General features: G+C 39.0%; 1 protein-coding gene and 1 long non-coding RNA gene across 3 annotated transcripts in view; both read right to left on the bottom strand.

Moving 5' to 3' along the window:
• Positions 1-440: 440 nt before the first annotated feature.
• LOC122069085 (PTI1-like tyrosine-protein kinase 3) overlaps positions 441-21,667 on the bottom strand; it is a 30,636-nt gene continuing 9,409 nt past the window's right edge. Inside the window, exons 3-9 of one of the 2 annotated variants that reach the window (XR_006137355.1) lie at positions 19,549-19,802; positions 19,256-19,382; positions 18,872-19,145; positions 12,158-12,290; positions 11,943-12,029; positions 795-975; positions 441-680 (exon numbers count right to left, since the gene is read on the bottom strand). Coding sequence is in view for 1 of the 2 variants with exons in the window: in XM_042633035.1 (XP_042488969.1) it covers positions 850-975; positions 11,943-12,029; positions 12,158-12,290; positions 18,872-19,145; positions 19,256-19,382; positions 19,549-19,802 (1,001 nt within the window). In the remaining variant the exon portion in view is untranslated. Of the gene's footprint in view, positions 976-11,942; positions 12,030-12,157; positions 12,291-18,871; positions 19,146-19,255; positions 19,383-19,548; positions 19,803-21,667 lie in introns of both variants that reach the window. The other variant, XM_042633035.1, reaches the window with a different exon arrangement.
• Positions 13,916-15,126, bottom strand: LOC122069086. Its single transcript, XR_006137356.1, has 2 exons — positions 14,251-15,126; positions 13,916-14,193 (listed from the first exon to the last, which is right to left on the bottom strand). It is a non-coding gene; the product is annotated as an uncharacterized LOC122069086 (long non-coding RNA).

Here is a 21,667-nt window from a genome sequence, read left to right as displayed (position 1 = left end):
ATACTGATCGGTTTCATGCCTGCCAAACCATCGAAGACCCAAACCGAAGTAAAAATAATATTACTTCCTAATGCAATACAATGATACCAATGGGAGTGGATGTGGAGATTCCCTCTACACCCTCAGTGTACAGAAACTCGATCCAAAACCAAATACGTCAACTTGGACCTGTTATAAAAGCACTGCAAGCCAATTAAGAATTCTTGCAACTCGGGTCAACCCATTAGTTCACCCTTGAAACAGTTTTTTTAAGGGTCCTAAATTCCAGTTGGAAGCATCGGGCTCTGCAATCAAATTGCAGGTCCCAGAAATTTGGATGCACAACAAGGCTTCTAGGTCCAATTCGGATCTGGATATGTCCTATTTCATGTTAATAACGTAGAACAAAGTTGCATTGTCGAGGGAAAATTGGAACGAAAATTTTGGATCAACCAAAGAAATCAGGAAAAATTTTTTCCCTTTTCATTTTAGTAGATGTATTATAGTATCACATCAAGCAGGCCAGTCACATAGGCATTGATGGAAAAGTCATTTAATGTACAGAGTTCCGGAGAAACGTCTTCAAACTTACGGGTAGGGCAGAGACACTCAAATGTCATCCACCACTTCCCCCCAATCCCGTGTCACTCATGATTCACAACTTCGTAGCCACAGTGCCAAGCCAGCAATGATTCAGAGACCTGCAGAGGGGCCCATTCATCGCCAAACCGAATCTCAATGCACAAAGAAATAAAAAAATGTAAAACAAACTGGCTAAATCCGCCAGAAAAAGATTGGGGGAAAAAAACAAGCACCAAGTATGCAGAGTTTCAAGACGAGAGAAAAGGACGGGGGCAAGCATTGTTTGTCTTAAATCTCAGGAGCTAGCACAGCAGGCTTCGAATTGAGGAGTGGTTGGAGTGCCTTGACAACGATGCTCATATTTGGCCGGAACTCAGACTCGTACTGCACACATAAGGCTGCAACAGCTGCCATCTGCATCAACCAATACCATTACCAAAGACATTGTAAGCTTTTAAACTGTGTTCAGTCCATATAGTCTTTGAATCAGAGATTCTGTTGTTGCTGATACACAGAATATGGCAAAGCTCATCACCCATGATAAAGGAAATCCACTTCAACATAACACAAAAGAATGATGCAACTGCTGTAAGTTCAGTCGGCAGCAATAAACAATGGAACACAATCTGACAATAAAGAATATTTACTTGTTCGAGAAACCAGAGAGATTCCTAATAACCATCTGAAATATTTAATTCTTAGTGGGACCTCATGTTTACTACGTATCATCTCTCACAGTAATGACTGTCGATATTTGCACCACAGATTTTTCACCTATTAACCTCTTACCCTCTCCATTACATCTCCACATAAATCTAACTGCTGCATTATTATGTCATTATCCCAATATGGTTAATTCTTAAGAATACACCGTTCTGATAGAGGGAAGAACAATTCAATATTTCAGCTCCAACTATGTATAAGGTAAATCCTAAATGAACACATTCCATGCAGCAAACGAGAGGAAAAGGTGCATACCTTTTTCCCTTGTTTTACCAAGAGACCAAATACCAGTCCTCAACGAAAAATTTGTGCTAGAATCAAAGCCCTGAACTCAGGCCACAAGACTTCCCTTTTACCACACTAGTACCAATATTTTTAAGGATAGGATAAGTATGCCACATTGTATATGTGTGTACTTGTAGTACCTTGTGTACTACCTCGCCTTGTACTACTTTTTGCATTTGTTACCCTTTGTCTACGCAAATACATAATAAATAAAAACAAAAATGGCCTTTGTCATAACTGAGTCTTTGACAAGTAAAATCATTCTCCAATCTCTAGGTTCTCAACTTGGTATTAGAGCCCAATACTTTGGGTATTTTTATTTTTTTTTCAACTGCTGGAAAGTCCGATCCTCCACCACTCGCCGCTAAGGCTTTGGCCTCCCTCACTGCCAAGTATAGTCGACTGAACATGTTCTAAAGAATGTCGTGCCACACTGACCACCAATGACCATTGTTGACCGTCAATAGCCACATAGCCCGAGATGATCCGCCTGGGTCCAAGGGGCCACACTTGGCCCTAGAGGCCACTATTTGGCAACCTCACAACAAGCCTCCCAGGCCATTTCCACCTTAGTCAAGGCTCCTTGACGACCACCAGGCCCCCTCTGAAGGCCCAAAAACGACCACCAAGCCCTTGCCTAGCCTTTTTACAGCTGCCAAGGCTCCACCTAGGCTCTTATATGCCTCAGCCAAGCCCTACGATATCGCCTGGAATTTTTTCCCTCAGCCTCGGCATAGGCACCACCACCAGCAACCTCGCATGGCCTACTGCATCTCAACCAAGCCCCAGAAATACCACATGGGACCTTTGCCTACGACCTAGCAACTCGATAGCACCTCCACCAAGCCCTTTGCTCCCTTCACTGAGAACCCTGCAAGCCCGCTGGCCCCTGTTAGCCCCATCCGAAGTCCTTGCTTGGTCCCCTCATACTTTGCTAAGGCCTCTACCGGCTACGACTAGCCGCGGCAGCCCCGCCATCGCTCCCTACAAGTTCTGCCCAATCTTCTTGAGGATTTCAATGCTACGGTAGCTTCTCCCCGATCCTTTATTTGTGCATTTTTCTTTCGGTAGCCCATTTGTTAATTGTGTTGCACCCAAGTCTATAATCAAGAGTAGTGATTCCTCCTTTGGGGTAGTTGGAGGTAGAGAGGTGAGTCATTTTAGGACTAGTGGCCATAACCCATTCCCTCCATCCAGGTCAAACAAAGTTGAATGGAACTACTTACCTTGTTTGGTCATGGGCTTGCCAACTTACTATTTGTGGCAATCACTTCTTCCAGGATACCTGAAAGGTGACACACTGATGCCAATCGAGGCCTCTACAAAGACTACCTCGTTGGCTAATGAAGCCTTTATTATGTCCTTCCTTCTGAATTTTGCCAAAGAACTATGGGAGGCCGTCAAAAAGACCTATTCACAAACTAGTAACTATGCTCAAACTTATGAGATTCGTTGTTAGCTACGTGAGACTAATCAGAAGGACTTGTCTCTCACTGATGGCAGCAACTAGATTTTTATCACCTTGTTCCTATGGCCTACACTGAGGATGATATAACCTTTACAAAAGAGCGCAAAATGAAAAGGGTCTTTGACTTTCTCACTGGCTTGAACCCAGAATATGATCAAATTCGTATTCAAGTCCTCGGCCGCGACAAATTTCCAACCTACAAGCCTATAATTTGGTCCAACATAAAGAGGGTCGTTATGTTATGATGCCTGCCATGGTTCCTGATCGCTCCACATTGGTCGCCACTCAACAAAATATGCCAACCATTGACCATTCTGGGTCTCCACTTAGTCTAGGCACCCTGCTTGAGAAATTGTCAAGTGTGACTATTGAGGCAACCCCAGACACTCATGAGACATGTTAGAAGCTACATGGACATCTAAAAGGAGGCCGTGGTGGGAAATAGATCTCTACACACTCCTATGTACATCTATCGGTGATGCAGATTCTTCACCAAACCAGGCTTGTTTTATTAGGAATAAGTCTAGGGTTGGGTTGTATATGTGTTGGGCCTTCAGTCCATGTGGTTTAGAGTGTATTTATCCACTTTTATAGATCTAAAAGAGGGGCTCTAAGATTGAGTACGGGATTACTAGTTAGTTTCTCTTTTTCATTAATTTCCTTTTTAGTTGGGCTTTGATGGGGTTAATTAGTTTCTAATTTCAGTCATTAGTTAGTTTCTAAATTCAGTCAAAAGTTAGTTTCTAATTTCAATTTTATTTAGTTTCCTTTTCTATTAGTTTACAATTTCAGTTTTTTAGTAACTACACGTTAGTAGTTTTAGTAACTCAGATTTAGTAACTTTTGAGTTGCTATTATTTGTAAATACCCCATCATTATTATAAATAAAGGAGAGAGCTCCCATTAAGCCCTATGATTTTATGAATGAAAAAAAGAAGCTTGCTGCTATGTCTCTGTCGGGACTGCTGTGTGTTTGATCCATTCGACTCCTTGGGGTGGAAAAGCCGGGAGGATCTGCTACAAGTGTTTTATTCTTCTTAAAGTGTTCTTCCTTTTCTTTTCAAGCTTTATTTTCAAGAGTCTACTGCTGCCAAACAAATCTGGTAAGAGATCTGAACCATGTTTGAATTCTGGTTCTGGAAATACTATATTTCTTCCTACCCCCCCTACTCTGTTCTAGAAGATCCAACCAGCCGATGGCCCTCCCCTTTTGATCGATTGTTGGGTTTATTAAGAGGGAGGCTCGACCTTAATTTGGGACCAATCAAACCAGGGGATTTTGAGTTATGAAGTTTCTCCCCATTCTAGCCGATTGTGTTCTGATTATTTTTGCTGCCCAGAATTTTGGATTGGTTTGTTCAGATTATTGCTTATTAGTTACTGATTTGATTCTCCATTATTTTAGTGTCATTAGTGGGTGATTTATGTCCCTAATCCACTGGTTATTACTCAGTTACAGAACTGCTGAATTGTTGAAATCGATTGAGTTGCTAACTTCCCTATTGAACTCAATAGACTGCTGGACTGTTATATACTATTCTGATTTTTCTGTTATGATGTTGGGGCTGGTTTATGGTTGTTCTTGGTTTAAAAGTTCCTGCAGATTGAGACTTGGTTAGACCCCTACCCTAGTCTACATTAATCGGAGGCCTCCAACAGTTCCCAACAACCTATCTCTACCTCTATGGATCCTTTCACTTTGGATCAGCTGTTTGTACTCCAGTGCATGATGTCTCAATTGGGTCTGACTTCCACAACCATGGCTCCTTCCACTGCACCTGCCTCCTATCTTGCCCAGTCAGGTACATTCCATTTTTCTTCTAGTTCACGTACTTTTTGGCTTCTTGATTCAGAAGCTTCAGATCACATGACTATTTCCTCTGAGGTGTTTCTTTCCTACCTTGTTCAAGCAAGGACAAAGTCCGTGTTGTAGATGGATCCTTATCCTCTATTTCCAGGAAAGAGACTGTTGATTGTTTTCCTACCATATCCATGTCTTCTGTTTTATATCTACCTAATCTTTGTGCTAATATTCTTCTATGTATTGTCTCACTATTGAAATAAATTGTTGTGTCCTATTCTATTCCACTCACTGTGTTTCAGGATTTGGTGATGAGGGCAGCGATTGGATATGGTAGAGTTTGTGATTTTGCTCTGTTTCCTAGACTTGCTAGTGACCTAACTTCTTGTCTAGACACTACCTGGTTGATTTTTTATACCAATTGAGTGTGCTGCTGTGCATTGCTCGGGGGTGCACTATCTTCCAGTCTTCAAATTGCACAGGTTGCACAGTTGGACCATTTACAATCTTGCATTGAAGTTCTTCTTAGAAATCCTTCGACACCTGTAGAGGACTTGGTCATTACATTCACCTTCCGAAGCCACGTGGAAATTGTTCACATTTTCTTTTAACGATATCATTTGCCAACTTTCCTTGTGTGCTCTTTATTTCTTCCCACTCCTCTCTGTGCTTCTCATATTTTATTTATGATAAATAAAAAAAAATAAAAATAAAAAGTAAGGTATTCACACTCTCGTTCCTCCTGGCAAGCAAACTCCAGATCTAGATCCAGGTCCCCATCACGTTCCAGGTCAAGGTCTGGAAGTCGTGGCAGGCTGTTACCAGTTCTAAGGGTGCTGTTTCTGTGCGTCTTTTGAATGATTATCTCATCTGACTCTTGGTGATGAGTCTCATGACAGGGAGGATGCTACAAATCCAGGAAATACACGTGTGACTGGTCTGTCTACTAGGGTCACAGAAAGGGACCTTAAAGATCATTTGTCAAGGGAAGGAAAGGTTAGTTTTTCAGATACTTTCAAACGCCACACTCTCTTTGTTGCTTCACCTCTGTATTAATCTCCACTTTTGCTGTGTTGGGTAATTTCTTGTCGACTGATTGTGGAGCCTAGGACATGCATCTCTCGGGGTATTGTTTTTGTGACTATGGACACATAGGAGGATGCTGAACTTTGCATCACATCTCAATCAGTCAGTTCTGGAATGCCGCTACATAACTGTGGAGAAGGTAAGTTTCTACCTTTGGTGCTGAGGTAGTGTGAGAAAAGATTTTTTATTGGTTATCCTTTCTTGATTTGGAGGGTTTTGATTATTCAGAAGTCATTGCGTCAGCTATGTCGGCAGCAATCAAAGATAATGTTTTTATCCATCTCAAATTATGTCACCCAGCCTTGATTAGCGGGGAGCTTAACAGCTTTTCTCATGTATTTGATCAACTAAACATATGCAATAGCCCAACAACTAAACAACCTCAGCATTCACCTTCAACAGTATCAACTAATCAATGGATATTACCAACAATTCTCTCTAATTGGGCATTATGGTATCTCTTACCTGACAATCATTTGATGGCGCTATTGGATGTGTGCCAGATACTTTTTTGGGTGTGTTATTTCCTTAATGATTTTTCATTCCATGAGGTATTCCCTTGGAGTTTCAGTTATTCATTTTTGTTTCTCTTTCCTCATGATTTAACATGGATATGGAATATTCACAGCCTGTGATATATTTAGTTATTTGTTTTTATTCAACCATTTCATGTGCTTTGCCATAGTTGAGGTTTTTGGTTAGAGTCACAGAACTGAGGTTCTTTTTTAGCATTTCAGTCACGGAGGAAACGTCCAAGGACATCTACACCTGGAAAGTATCTTGGAATGAAAAGCTCTAGGGAGTCAAGTTTGTTTCTTACTTTCTAGGAGTCAAGTTTCTTATATTAGACTCTCCTATACGGGCATTGTAATATAGTCATTGTGTTCCATCTCTGTGACAGCAGGCTATCGTAGAGATCATTGTCGATACCATGGTGGCTATGGCCGTGATGATTATGGGTACCGGAGGCCACCAAGAAGCTCACCTTATCGAGGGGGCCATGATTATTCACCCAGGCACGCACCTTATGGTGGTAGGTCAAGAAGAGAACAGCCTAGGTACTCATCATATAGCCCAGAGAGGGATGTGGGCGTAGGCCTAATGTCTATGCAAGATAGATAGTTATACAGACTTTGTAATTCCTGCTTCGAGGACAGTTGCAAGATTCCTTTGGGTAAATTATCAAAATTTTCTACTCATACTTCTTGAACAGATAGTGCTCTAAACCATCTACATAGATGGCATCAAAGACTTGGTCATCCCTTATTCTAGACATTGGGTTTATTATTTCCTTCTTTAATAAAGTCATACAATCCCGACGAGTTTGTTTGTGATATCTGCAAGTTGGCCAAACAAACTCGTTCTTCTTACTCCCCAAGTTTGAATAAAAGTAACGTTCCTTTTTTTGTTATTCACTGTGATGTTTGGGGACCCTCTCGCATTATAGCTCGGGTTGTGTACATATTATTTATTTCCTTTATTGATAACAGTAATCGCTATGGGTTTACCTTCTCCGTATTGAATCTGAGGCCTTTTCTTGTTTCCGCTCCTTCCATGCCATGATCCAGACCCAATTTCAGGCCCAAATTCAGGTTCTTCACAGTTATAACTGTACAAAATATATTGACAATGGCTTTCTTCAAAATCTAGATGAGCACGGGATCATATATCAAACATCTTGTGCTCGGACCCCGGAACAAAATGGTATCCCTAAGCGGCAAAGTCGTCACCTCCTTGAGGTACCCGCTCTCTTATTTGCAATGAATGGTCCTAAATTTTATTGGGCAGATGTCGTCCTCACTAGGGCCTATCCAATCAACAGGGTTCCTTCAAGTGTCCTTGATTTTCAAACCACTAAGCCTAATGTAAGATCGAATCACAAGTGACCCAACCCCAAGTAGAATCTTTAGTACATTCAATAAAAATCAAATTCAAGGACAGATAGGATCAATAAAACAGAAAATAGAGAATGAAGAGAAGAATGGGGGTAGGGGAATGGCTATCTCAGCCTAGGTCTCTCACCCTCAGGTATCTCCTGATGATCATCCTTTCTCAGGGAATAATTTTGCAGAAAACAAAAATAAACTTTTATTTTCAATCAAATTCGTGTACAATGTTGTAACCCCTTACAAACTTATATAGAAGGCTCAAAAATTGACTCAAAACACTAAAAAGGAAAGGTCTAACCCAATCCTTAACTAATTGGGAAACCTAAACTGACTAGGAAACTGAAATAACAAAAAAAATAGGCTCAAATAAGGAAACCTACTTAGCTTAGGACTTAAGCTATTTATCCACCAAATAAAAACATAATTGGACTTATAATAGGACTTCTAAAAGACAATTAAGACTCCAACACGGAGTTGGACTGAAACAAAATAACCAAAACATATCAAGATTAGGAGTCTAGGACACTAACTAAACTAATAAAAGTAAATCTCTTTTTCCTACTTTCTACCCATATTTTAGGGTCATTAAAGTGGCCCACTACAAAGAAAACCTATGGGATCAAAGGCCCAACATATACATAACCCAACCCAAGGCTTATTTCCAATAAAATAAGCTTATTAAGTGACTTATCTGCATCATAGCCTTCTTCTGACCCCTCGCTTGCTTTCCATCTCCCTCCTCGGGTGTTTAGTTGAATTTGTTTTGCACACAAGTCCACCCCCTCTTGCTCTAAGCTTGATCCTAGGGCCTTCCGTTGTATCTTCCTTGGATACTCAATCTCTCAGAAGGGATACAAGTGTTATCATCCTCATACTGGTTGACTCTACATTACTATGGACACCACCTTTCATAAATCTGAGTCATACTTCTAGTCATCTCTTCAGGGCAGTCTTATGAGAGATCCCCTTCTAGTCCCTTTCTCATTAACACTACTCATATTGAGGGAAGAAGACAGAAGTTGTTCCTATTTGAGGGGGAGGCTATTGATACTCCCATTTCAGAATTAACCGAACAGGACTTGCTCACTTATTCACGGTGGAAGATAAAGCAGCCAACCACCGACTTACCATGTCAATCGGAACTTCTTGATGCACCTCATTTATCCCGATCAGATAATGAGATTCCTCCTATTGATATTGATCTTCCTGTTGCTGTTAGGAAAAGAGTAAATGTTTGTCTCAACATCCTATTTCCAATATTGTTTCCTATGGGTCCTTGTCCGCATCCTATCGTGCCTTTGTTTCTTCTCTGTCTTTTGTTTTTATTCTGCAAGACTGGAAGGAGGCCATCACTGATCCTAAATGGAAGGAAGCTATGATGGAAGAAATGCAGGCTCCGGGAAAAATTGCAACATTGGACCTAGTTACTCTTACAACAAGAAAACGACAGATGCAAATGGGTGTTTACTATAAAGCAAAAAGCAGATGGTAGTACTGACTGATACAAAGCTAGGTCAGTTGCAAATGGCTTTACCCAAACTACGGTATCGATTATCAAGAAACATTTGCTCCAATAGCAAAAAATCAATTCAGTTCGGGCACTTCTATCATATGCTACAAACCTTGGGTGGAGCTTGGTTTGGCAGAAGCGCACATGGATTTACCTCTAGGTTTCACCTTACCGTCTACAAATGGTAAGGCGTGCAAGTTGAGGAAATCTCTATATGGGCTCAAACAGTCACCACGAGCTTGGTTCGGCAGGTTTCTGAAGACCATGGAGAAATTTGGAACAAATAAAGTAATGCTAATTATACCTTGTTTATAAAGAAAAATGGCAGTAAGGTTATTAATTTCATCGTCTATGTTACTGATATAGTAGTAACAAGCAACGATGACGTAAAAATATCCAAGTTAAAAGCTCAGTTGGCCAAGGAGTTTAAAATAAAAAATTTAGGACCTCTCAGATATTTTTTGAGAATAGAGGTAACCAGATCCAACAATGGTATTTTTATTTCCCAATGGAAGTATGTCTTGGATCTTCCCAGTGAAACTGGTATGCTTGGTTGAAAGCCTGCAGATTAAACTACTTACTTCAACAATCAAATCAGCAGCAGTGGTGATATAATAGGCTTGTCAGAAGATTAATATACCTTTCACATACCAGACCTGATATTGCCTATGCTGTGGGAGTACATGATCCACAAACTGCACCTCTGGATGAGGTACATTGGATTCTAAGATACCTAAAATCTGCTCTTAGAAAGGGAATTTTATTCTCCAATCATGGAAATATGAAATTGGAAGCCTTCACCAATGCAAATTGGGCAAGCTCTATGGGTGATCGATGATCTACCTCTGGATATTGTACTTTCCTAGGAGGAAACTTACTTGGAAAAGAAAAAAGCCACCAGTGGTGCCTAGATCAAGTGCATAAGCAGAATACTGAGCAATGGCTTCAGATGTTACTTGGTAATCTAGGGTGACATTTGGAGAACCTATGCAGCTCTACCATGACAACAAGGCAGCAACCAGTATAGCCAATAACCCAGTTCAACATAACAGAACTAAGGACATTGAGATAGAAAGACACTTCATCAAGGAAAAACTTGAAAGAGGCTTTAATTGTATTCCGTTTCAAAAATCATAAAATCAGCAAACTGATGTATTTACAAAGGGTTTAACTTGTAAGGTGTTTCATCCTATTGTATGCAAGTTGGGAATGCAAGATATCTATGTGCTAACTTGAGGGGGAGTATCAAGGATAGGATAAGTATGTCACCTCATATACGTGTGTATTTGTATTACCTAGTGTACTACTTTCTGCATTTGTTACCCTTTGTGCAATGCATTACAAATAAATATGGCCTCTGTCATATCTGACAAGCCAAATCATTCTCCAATCTTTTGGTTCTCAGCTCAATTCTTAAGTCAAATCCTGTCCTTGCTTTCTATAACTTGTTTTTCTAGAAGTTCCATGCCTTCCAAGTTCCATATAGACATGAAAGTTTTGCTTGTATGTACGTGATTGGTCGTTTTCTTTATAGTCAACCCACATTGGATTTATCTGCATCCGAGAGTCCTCATATAGAAGAACCTTTCTACATTCATTAGTTTCACAAAGTCGTCCTATGCAAGTTGACAGCAGAAATATTTTGTTTACATATAACACCAGATTTTACCAACTAGATTTCCATGCTGGTTGGTGCAGAAAGCAGCATTTAACATTTTAAGGGCAAAATATTCAAAGATCCAGTGTAAAACAAAAGGTGAAAGAAGTAGGTTAATTCACTAAAGCTTCATCAGATACTTTTCCAACGAACTCAGTCAAATGCCCCCCAACATTGAGTGAATAATTCTTTTAAATTAAGGGCATTTAACCAATATGAATATTGAGGAATTACTTCTGGCAAATGAGATATGAATATTAACAAACTGAGCTGAGAACAATTTGCAACGAAGATAAATAAATAATTAGAAAATTCAACAATATGAAGTAAAAAAAATGTGTACATGTAAGTGTGTAATGGATAATTGTGCAGTATTTGTGGTCTATTTGCAGATGTTGGGTTTCATGCCTTACCTTCCCTTTGTATGTGCACCCCTCAAGCTAAAGCATGACACTAGCAAGTCAACAATTCGTACCAACATAATTGGATAATTCATTTGCCTTTTATTTCGGATTCAGATTCATAGTATAGATCGCAACACGCCAATGACCCATACCATTGGGTGTAGGCTTCTACAATTTATAGTGCTCTTAGTTGCATAAAATTAAGATTTTTTCCCCTTCTGTTCAGAGAAAATTGGTGTATACACCCGTTTGGGGTGTTTTTATTTTGTAGGGGAGGAGTTCAAGAGAGGAGAGGATGAAGGCAGCAGCGGGTCCCAAGTCTCTGCTGCAACAAACTAGAGACCTTACAAGCTGAACCAGATGGCACCTTCCACAAAGTCAAGATTTGATTGGTAGGTTAAGGGAAAAAGAAAACACTTGATTAATTAATGAACCAAAAATCTACATATATATATATATATATTAGGCACAGTTGTAAGCCATTAGGCTTATAAATTCTTAGCCAAAAAAAAGAATATATACAAATATATATATATATATAGAGAGAGAGAGAGAGACCTTAGCAACTCCTTTTGGAGGATATTCTCCCTTTAGCTTTGGATCAACACATTGTTTGACCTTGTCCTCACTCAGTCTTGGTGTTGCCTAGTTCAAATTACAAAGGTATAACAAATTAAATCAGCATTAAGTGATCACCAAATCTATCCATACCACAATTATTGCATCATGACATCTCATCAAAACAATAATCGTAGTGTACTATTAAGTCTCACCCATGTGACAAGACTCTGCTGACCACGAGGCATCGTGTGGTCCACAGGCTTTCTACCAGTTAGAAGCTCCAGAAGCACCACCCCAAAGCTATATACATCACTCTTTTGTGTCAATTGACCAGTCATCGCATACCTGTGTTAGGTCTTATTCATCAGTGTCATCCATACAGAAGGACATTTCAAATAATGGATACACAACAGAACTGCATTATGGAACTTAAAATGAGGGAGATCACAAGATTTTCAAGGCACCTGATAATATTCTCATCTACGACCTAAGATTTGCTAATTTTTTTCGATGGCTTCATTCTTAGAAGTTAAAATCTTGTTGGCCCCCACCCTCAACACATCAAAATGCAATAAAAGCCTTGAACAGTTTTCATCCGCCCTAACCAAAATTAATCACCGTGCATATCTAAGGGGGGAAGGGAGAGAAAGAATTCATTTGTCCCCAAGGTAAACTAAAATTATCTGTTCCTAGACCTAATGCTAATCCCATTTTAATATTCTAGGTATACTAAACACTCCATTTAATCTGTTGAGTTGGGGTGGGGCTAAGTCCCCCAACCGTTTTCCTGCTGTAGGTCTTAACTCAGGGGAGGTGGTGCTTGTCTTCCAAGACTGCACATTCATCCTTGGCAACTAAGCATGTCCTGACCAGCAAGATCCAAGGAGTAAGTCTACAAAAGCCATCCTAGTTTTTTGTCCAGAGAGAGAGAGAGAGAGTGACTACTTGTTCCAGAGATGAGGCAAATCAGGAACCATCAGCAAACAGGTAACATAGTGGTAAAAAAAAAATCCTATCAACAGAGACAAAAAGGCATCCAAATTGTTGACCAGGAGTCGAATAAAATATTTTTACAGAACTTCTGAAGCTATAGCTTTCTAAGTATTTATTAACAATGAAAAATGAAAATGGCACAAGCTGCTACAATCGAGAACTGGAGACTGAGTACAAGGCCACGTCCAGGTTTGAGAAAAATAGAAAGAAGCTCAATGTAAAAAAAGAACCCTGAGAATGTGCACAACTCTAGGCCCTAGTTAATAGGAAATTGTACTACAAGTAATTGCAGAAGTCTCAACTCTCAAGTGATGCAGATTCTTCACCAAACTGGGTTTGTTTTATTAGGAATAAGTCTAAGGTTGGGTTGTATATGTGTTCGGCCTTCCATAGTTGTCACGGTGTCGCCAAGGCGGCGATTAGGCGTCCTGGCGTTTTGGAGAGGGCAAATCGGTGGCCCGATTAGGGTCACCTTCATTAATCGATCGCCAAGGGTCGTATGGCATCGCCAAACCGTCCCTGGTGACGATTTATGACATTGTACACATAAATCGATCGCCATTTTTTTTTTTTTTTTTTTTGAAGTTATTATTGTTAATTACTAAATTGATTCTCTTTCTAACAATGTTATTGGCAGGTGTAATTGAAATGTACAAATTAATGCTACTGGGATAAAGTGTAAATTAATTAGTTGTACCAAAGAAAAAGAAAAAAGAAAAAGTCTAAATTAAGACCAAAGAGAGAAGTCGCGACTCCGACTCTCTTCAACCCTCCAACCTTAAGTCTCAAAGTGAAGACTGAAGAAACCCTTCAACCCTTATTTTGCTCCGGCGAAGATAGGTATGTTCGACTCTTCTTCTCTTCTTCTATTCTTCTATTCTTCTAACCTTCTTCTTCCTTGTCTCTGGTTTTCAATCTATCGACTCTTTTTCTCTTCTTCTAACCTTCTTCTTCCTTGCCACTGGCTTCTTCTCTTCTTCTAACCTTCTTCCTCCTTGACCCTACAAAGTCTGGTTTGTTTGACTCTTCAAAGTCTTCATCTCTCTTTTTTTTTCCCCATTTTCTACTATTAATCAGTAATCAGTCTCTTCTCTTCTTCTAATCTTCTTCTTCCTCTTCCTTAGTTCACTCACAAAGAATAGAAATCTTTTTGTTCTGTTATTTTGCTCCGGCGATAGCTGTTCCTGCTCCGACATTGCTGCTTCTGTGCTCCAGCGAAGATAGGTATGTTCGACTCTTCTTCTCTTCTTCTAACCTTCTTCCTCCATGTCTCTGGTTTTGAGTCTATCGACTCTTCTTCTCTTCTTCTAACCTTCTTCTTCCTTGCCTCTGGCTTCTTCTCTTCTTCTCCTCTTCTCCTCTTCTCCTCTTCTAACCTTCTTCTTCCATGACCCTACAGAGTCTGGTTTGTTTGACTCTTCAAAGTCTTCACCTCTTTTTCCCCCCCTTTTTCTACTACTAATCAGTAATCAGTCTCTTCTCTTCTTCTAATCTTCTTCTTCATCTTCTTCTTCCTCTTCCTTAGTTCACTCACACAGAACATAAATCTTTCTCTGTTCTGATTTCCTTGGTTTTTTTTTTTTTTTTTTTTTGGTGATGTTGTATACTTGTATTGTCTTTTTCATTGATGCAAATTTTCTAGCAGTCATGATTGTCAAATTGTGGTCTTCAATTACCAGATTTTCCATGATTAAGAACCATGTTCTGTATTGTGGATTGTATTAATATTAAGCAAGGTAAGTCTATGTGCTAGGGGAAAAATCCATTGGAATCTATGATATATGTTGGCTCATATAAGTTTCTAGTTCTATTCTGTTGCAACATATTTTAACCATGTTTCCTGTGAATCTATGATATATGTTGTTTCATATAAATTTTTTTACAAATTTATAATAATGTCTTGTTGGCCTGTGTGCATCTTTTTTCCCCCACTTGTCAATTCAATGTGGTCTTGTGCAATTATTGATGTAGGATGGAAGGAATCATTTTCTATTATTTCTCAACAATGTCTTTATCTTTTGATTTGGATGGATTAAAATACTTGTCTATTGTCTACATTCTTAGAAAATAGGAGAAATAAAAAAGTAGCATACTAAATAACTTTAGAAAATAGGGAAAATAAAAAATGGCACATGGGCGATTTCACCGCCATGGCAATGCCATAATGGGCGATTCATCACCAAATCGATTAGCCACCCCTCCACCGCCTTTGATCGATTTGATGCCGTGACAACTATGAGGCCTTCAGTCCATGTGGTTTTGAGCGTAATGGACCACTTTTATGGGTCTAAATTGGGGGGTATTAAGGCTGCATTTGGGATTAACTGATTTGTTTTCTTTTAGTTGGGTTCAATTTAAGTTGTTAGTCTTTGTTATTTCTTAGGAGTTAAGCTATTAGTCGAGTCGAGTCAAGTCATTAATTTCCTTTTTTAGTTTGTTCCTATTTTCAGTTTTTAGAAACTTATGTAATAGGCAATCAATTGTGGGGCTTCCTATTTGAAACCTGGTCGACACCGAAATTTCGAAAATTTCAAGAAAACCAAGGAAATTTCCATGCAATGGTGGAAACCTTGGCTTAGACCCCCAAACAGTGTTTTTTTTTTTTTTTTCCTGATTTTTTGTGTACATCCTATTTTTGACATTTCTAAAATATTCAAATAATTAGTTTAATAACAAAAACACCGAAAGTGACACTTGTGGTGTTGACCTAAGTTTGCTAGTGTCCATTGACTGAAATTGTACTACATATATAAGTTGCTAACTAAAAATGGAAAATACATGATTAAAAGTTTAAAACAAAAAAGAAAAAAAAAAACATAATGTAAAGGATCCAAAAGAAAAAATAATATTACATCCATTGGAATTTATCTCTCACCAGTCAATTCTAGGCGGAGTGTCTAGGGGGTTCCAATCCACGAGTTGCATACTACTGTAGATGTCGTAGCCACTCCTCTGAATGCACAACATAAGTCCCATGACATGTCTTGGGCCCAATTGTTTTGGAAGTCATCACTGCTCATCTATAAGCCACATCATCAACATCTCCTAGGTAACCCAACCTAGGGAATGGCTCACTCAAATTGATTGGATGTAGGTGGCACACATGGTTAAGATGGATACCCAAAGATGTTGTCAACAAAAGCTGACCTACCATATGAACTACCCTCCTGTCCAAATGAAGTAAAAGACCCACTATACTGTCAATACCCACCACCATATCCAAATGAACTGGTGCTCCCGAAGGATGGTCCACCGACATATACACCATACAATGGATACCCATAATGCGAGCAAGTAGGCTTGTTTCCCACTTGAGAAGCCCTTTTATAAGGGTTGGTTGAACCAAATGGGTTGAACCCATCGGTTCAGTCTATATTTCCCAAATTTCTTTCGAAATTTGGAGAAATTAGTGGAAACGTGTCGAAACCAGGGACTGTTATAAGTACCTGGACTTTTCGTCTCAGAATCCCACGATACGGTCGAAATGGTCAAAATGGTCGAAATCTCAACTGAACATGATCACTATTAATAGAAAGCAAGGAGGCTCCAATAGCAGAACGATTTGAAGAAAAAACAATTGTTGTCGTTGTAGCTGCTACTGCTGCCTTCTCCATGGAGATTTGTCTTGTGTTTGATCAAGGCTGATGGAATTGATGTTTAATCCAGTTGACTCTTTGCCGTGGGAAGCCCGAGAGGTACTCTTCTAGTTTATAATCTTCCTCTCCAAGCTGTTCAAGGATCCTTTACTTCACTTCATTCAAACCAGGTACACATAATTCACAGTTCAGCCCTGATTCCCATTAGTTTCCTAATTGGTTCCTTGCCGCCTGAAACACTTCCAGCCGTCACTTTTGGCTGAAATTTATACCGAGCCTATCTCTCATCTAGTACTCCACTCGATCCAATTTGCAGGTCATTCTGTCCTGTAGTTTGTGGGATATTCAAAATCGCCCTATCCTTGTCCTGTAGTGATTTTTACCCAGTTTACAGACCTGACACCAGAATCGGCATAGCAGTTCTGATCTCTATTGTTTCCTGTGATATTTCTTCATGTTTATGAATCTGTTTAAAGACTATTTTAGTACCTAATATACCTTTTCATAGTAGGTTATAATCTGATTTCAAAAACCTTCACTTCTAGATTCGATAACTTGTTTTCCAGAACTGATTTGCTTCCTTATTTCTGATCTGTTTGTATTGCTGTTCTACCTTGGTTATTTGGTTGTTCTTTGTTAAGTATCCTGCAGTTTAGGATTAGGTTGGGGCCAATCCTAGTTCTGCAACCTACAGGCCAGTAAAAAGAAGATGATCCCTCAACATCTGGTCCATGGTCCAGTTCAGATCAGGATGGATGGGACCAATCCAACACGTAATACACATGGTTGTCCAGTTCACAAGCATTGTTATAATTTTTTACAGTGGATTGATTTATCCTTCTAGTAGAACAGCCAGTCCAATCCAGATCTGATTGAGCTTGGCTGAATCCTAATTCAATCTGACCAACCTTTATATATCATACACCTAGGAATCCCTTAGTTGAAGCACGATTCCTCCAACGTCCAACCTAATTGATTTTCTACGCAAAGCTTAATTGATTTCTCTCAGCCCTAATCTTTAATTTTGAACATTAAAAACCAAGATTTTTGTAGCTTCCACTTTAGTGTGAAATTCGTTAATGTAGGAAGAAAGCTTCCTTTAGTTGTACTGCTTCAAGAAAACTACTTGGTCACTTAACAAAATATGGAGCCCTGCTGATACAGAAGCCTATGTACATACTAACTATTAAACAGTTGATCACAGTTGATATAGGTAATACCTAATACATCCCTACCTTCCAATAACCAATGCCATTAATCATTAACACATATCCATCCACTGCATCGAAGAAAGGTTTGGAGGTAGGAAGCTGTTTACACAACAAAGACATCTCTAGTTCTTCATTTGTTGTAATAAAAAAAAAAAAATCCCATTAGCATAGGTAAAAGGTAAACAATCAAAAGATTAACAAATGAGGAGGTGGCAACACATTGTCCAGTTCCACAAGCAAAGGAGGCTAACATCAGAACTGCCAAGCGAGGGTCTATAAAGGGATAATCGATGGAAAATTCATTTATGCAGAAAAGACAGGATATTTGGTGCAACTGCAGTGCTGCTGGAATTTCATGAAGCTTGACTATGTGAAGTAGAGAAAACAAAAGCAAACTGGATAAATGGAAGAATGGCGTAGGTTCCGCTCAAGCTCAATTCCCTAATTTTGATTCTATAATTGTTTTCAAAAGAAAAAAGAAAATGATTGATTTAATCAGACTCATTCCCTGATACAGGAGCCATGATATAACATCTAGTCTTAACCACCGGAAAAATGTGAATTGAAGGATCAGAGGCATTTCAAAGAATAAACATAGAAGCTCCCTAGACTTCCCACAAGGATCATCATCACAGCTTAAACTCCTTGAACTAAACAAATTATTGGGGTGAACACTAAATCTAATCTAGAAAACTAGATAGCTGCCTCCACACACACACAAACACACAAAAGTATATTCTAACAGATTCTGAGACATTAGTTAAACCAAAACTTGAGCAGCGCAGCAAGTGACAACATTTCATAGTGTTACTCCAACAAACAGATGCATTCATATACAGTGACTTTGAATACATGTATATGAAGTACAGCAAGTACTCTATAACCAACCCCCCACCCCCCCCCAAAAAAAAAAAAAGGCATCTATAGGACATTGGGGTGCAATGATTAAAATAATAAGTTCAGCCACAAACATCCATACATGGGTAATAGGAATGATAATGCCATCAACAACCCGGTGTCATAAGGAAAGTCAACCACTCAATCATTTAGTTGCAGAAGAGAACCTCAAAGAAAACATTATAGCCAAATAAAAACATGACCATAGTATAAGGCTCAGCAGCATTACTCTGGAGCATGATAACCAAAAGTCCCCAAAACTCGGGTTGAATGTAGACGAGCAGCCATGTCAGGAGCCTGATTTGAAAGATTGAAATCTGCAACTTTGGCTTTGAAATCTTCAAATAGGAGCACATTGCTTGATCTGATATCTCGGTGTATAATAGGAGGTGAAACCCTCTCATGCAAGTACTCCAGTCCCCTAGCTGCATCAACAGCAATTCTCACACGCTGCATCCAGTCAAGCAAAGGACCTGGTTGTGCACCTTGGACTCCCTTTCTTCCTGCAATTACAATAAAATATTAAAGAAAAGGGTCCAAAGCAAGGAAGGAAAGTACCATTCAAGAAGGTATAAGTTTTCATAAACACATGTTGATAATCCTGACACCATACCATGCAAAATGTCATGCAAAGACCCCATGGTAGCAAACTCATATGTTAATACACGGAGATTTCCTTCCACACAGTATCCAAGCAACCCAACAAGGTTTTCATGCTTCAATCTTGACACCATTGAAACCTGAAATTAGGAAGATAAATATAGTCAATTACAACAGGTAACCACAAGAGGAGAATAAGACATGAAGGATCCAAAAATCCAATCCTCTCTATTTACTTAAACCAATGAGTATGACCATAATTAAAAATACTAGAAATTGAATTATCATGTAAGTTTCTAGAGATACCTGAGTCAAAAACTCAACATTGGACTCGGGCTCAGATGAAACATCAAGCTTTTTTATAGCCACAGCCTTTCCGTTGTTTAAGGTTGCATAATATACTCTTCCATATGATCCTTCACCAATCAATGACTTTGATCCAAAGTTGTCAGTTTTTTCCTTTATTTCATCTAAAGACAACGCAGGCACTTCAATAGGTGGTGGTGCTTTTAGTTCTTCCGTCTTCACTGGAGCAGATGCCTTCGAGCCTTTCTGGTTTTCTGATAGGCACCAAATAATTAGTTTAAACAGAAAAAAGGGAAAACACATGACATGATCTGCTCAACCCTGAAACAAATATCTGAAATGGTGATATTGTAATAGATCCCATAACATTTTCTCACATGACATTGAATAAAACGAAGCTAACAAGGGGAAAATTTTCTGTGATTCAAGAAATTAAACTTCCATCCTCAAAGAATCTTTAAATGCCTTATACAGATGTTTGAATGGTACTATGCTAAATTAGAAAAATTCCAAGAAACACAGGTTTTCCTTTTGAACTTTCCATAATTTTCCCAATAAAAGCCAGGATAGTTTTGCAAATGTAATCTGGATAACAGGATCATCCAAATTGGATTGGGATTTAATAGGACCGATCTAATAGGTCCAACAGCAGTATTAGATTTTACCGAGGGACAGTACAAAGTATTTTTATTTGGCATCACAGTAACAAATAACAAGAAAAGAACACACACCATGATTAAGGATTGATTGACAAAAAAGCAATAAACAATCGAACATATCAATTCCTGTTTCTTCACAAAAAGAAACTAGCTGGAAAATTTTCTGTCGCCTGTCTTTCTTTACTATAAAAAAGAAATACTTCAGCACCATGGTTGTCACAACACCTAGGCCATGGTTCAAAATCTTGCCGAGATCTCGGTAATTTCCTTTTTTTTTTTTTTTTTTTCACCGAGTCGAGATGTGCTACGAATTACAAAAATGACATCATCTCAGTCAAAATTTCGGTATCTTGGCTGAAATTTTGGTACCATCTCAATCAAGATACCGAAATGATACCAACCAAGGCTTATAAATACAATATCTCGCGAGGGGGAGTCGAAATTTCGACTCCAACTTGGCTATCTCAGTGAAATTTTGGCTCTCGGTGAAATTTCGGCTCCTCCTTGCATTTGAACAAAAAATCACTCCGTTGTCCACTAATTTACCACATCATCACATCTATTGCCTTGAAGATCACTCCAAGTTGATGATCTACACATTTCAAGCTTTGGAAAGGTAAACCACTTTCCCCAAGACCATTTTTTTTTAAATAGTAAAGTACAAATTGGATAGGGCTAGACTTTTTATATGTTATGAACTAGAGGCCAATCTATGACCTCACGGAGTCGAATTTTTTTTTTTTGTTCATAAATATTTTTTTTATTTTTCTGGTTTAAAAAATACATTTTCCATCAACATAAAATGTATTTTTTTATGGTCAATATAGGTTTGATAGAACTCAATTATATATATGTTACTCACCATTGGCTGATCTACGACTCTATCGGAGATTTAAGAGTAAGAGTGTAAGACGCTCAATGGATGACTTTAGTTGGGACTTGGAAGTTAGGGAGTTGCATAGTATATTACTCTAGTACTCTAAATATTAGTTAATTAATGTTGATGTATGTTTTGATCATGGCTTAGATGCATTATCTATTTGTTTTACTATCATATTATATCTTGTTCTAGCAACGAAGCAGGTAAAATCTCCAAAACAGTTCAACAGTTGCTGTCAAACAAGGGTGCAACTCTAAAACACTATCATGTTTTAATATTTTTGCAAATTTAAGTTCTGAGCATGTTTATTAACCTTAAAACAAGCTACCCATCAAGTTTCAGATCATAGTATGGCCGTTTGACCACCGAAACAGTCAACCGAGTCAAAAAAAAAAAAAAGATCTCGGCGAGTTGGTGATTCTGAAGCCACCGAAACACCGAAATGAGACGAGATTTCAAACCTTGACCTAGGCGGCCCAAAGCGTTGGAGGGGGCCTAGATGCTCGGCAACACCAACAAGGCGATCTAGGCGCCCACATAGGTGACTAAGGTGCCTGGACGTCTTGGCATTGCCGACATC

This window comes from Macadamia integrifolia, unplaced genomic scaffold (genome assembly GCF_013358625.1).
Source record: "Macadamia integrifolia cultivar HAES 741 unplaced genomic scaffold, SCU_Mint_v3 scaffold532, whole genome shotgun sequence".
Taxonomy (NCBI): Eukaryota; Viridiplantae; Streptophyta; class Magnoliopsida; order Proteales; family Proteaceae; genus Macadamia; species Macadamia integrifolia.
The sequence above is the reverse complement of the archived record's forward strand: the minus strand, read 5'-3'. Positions and strand labels throughout refer to the sequence as shown.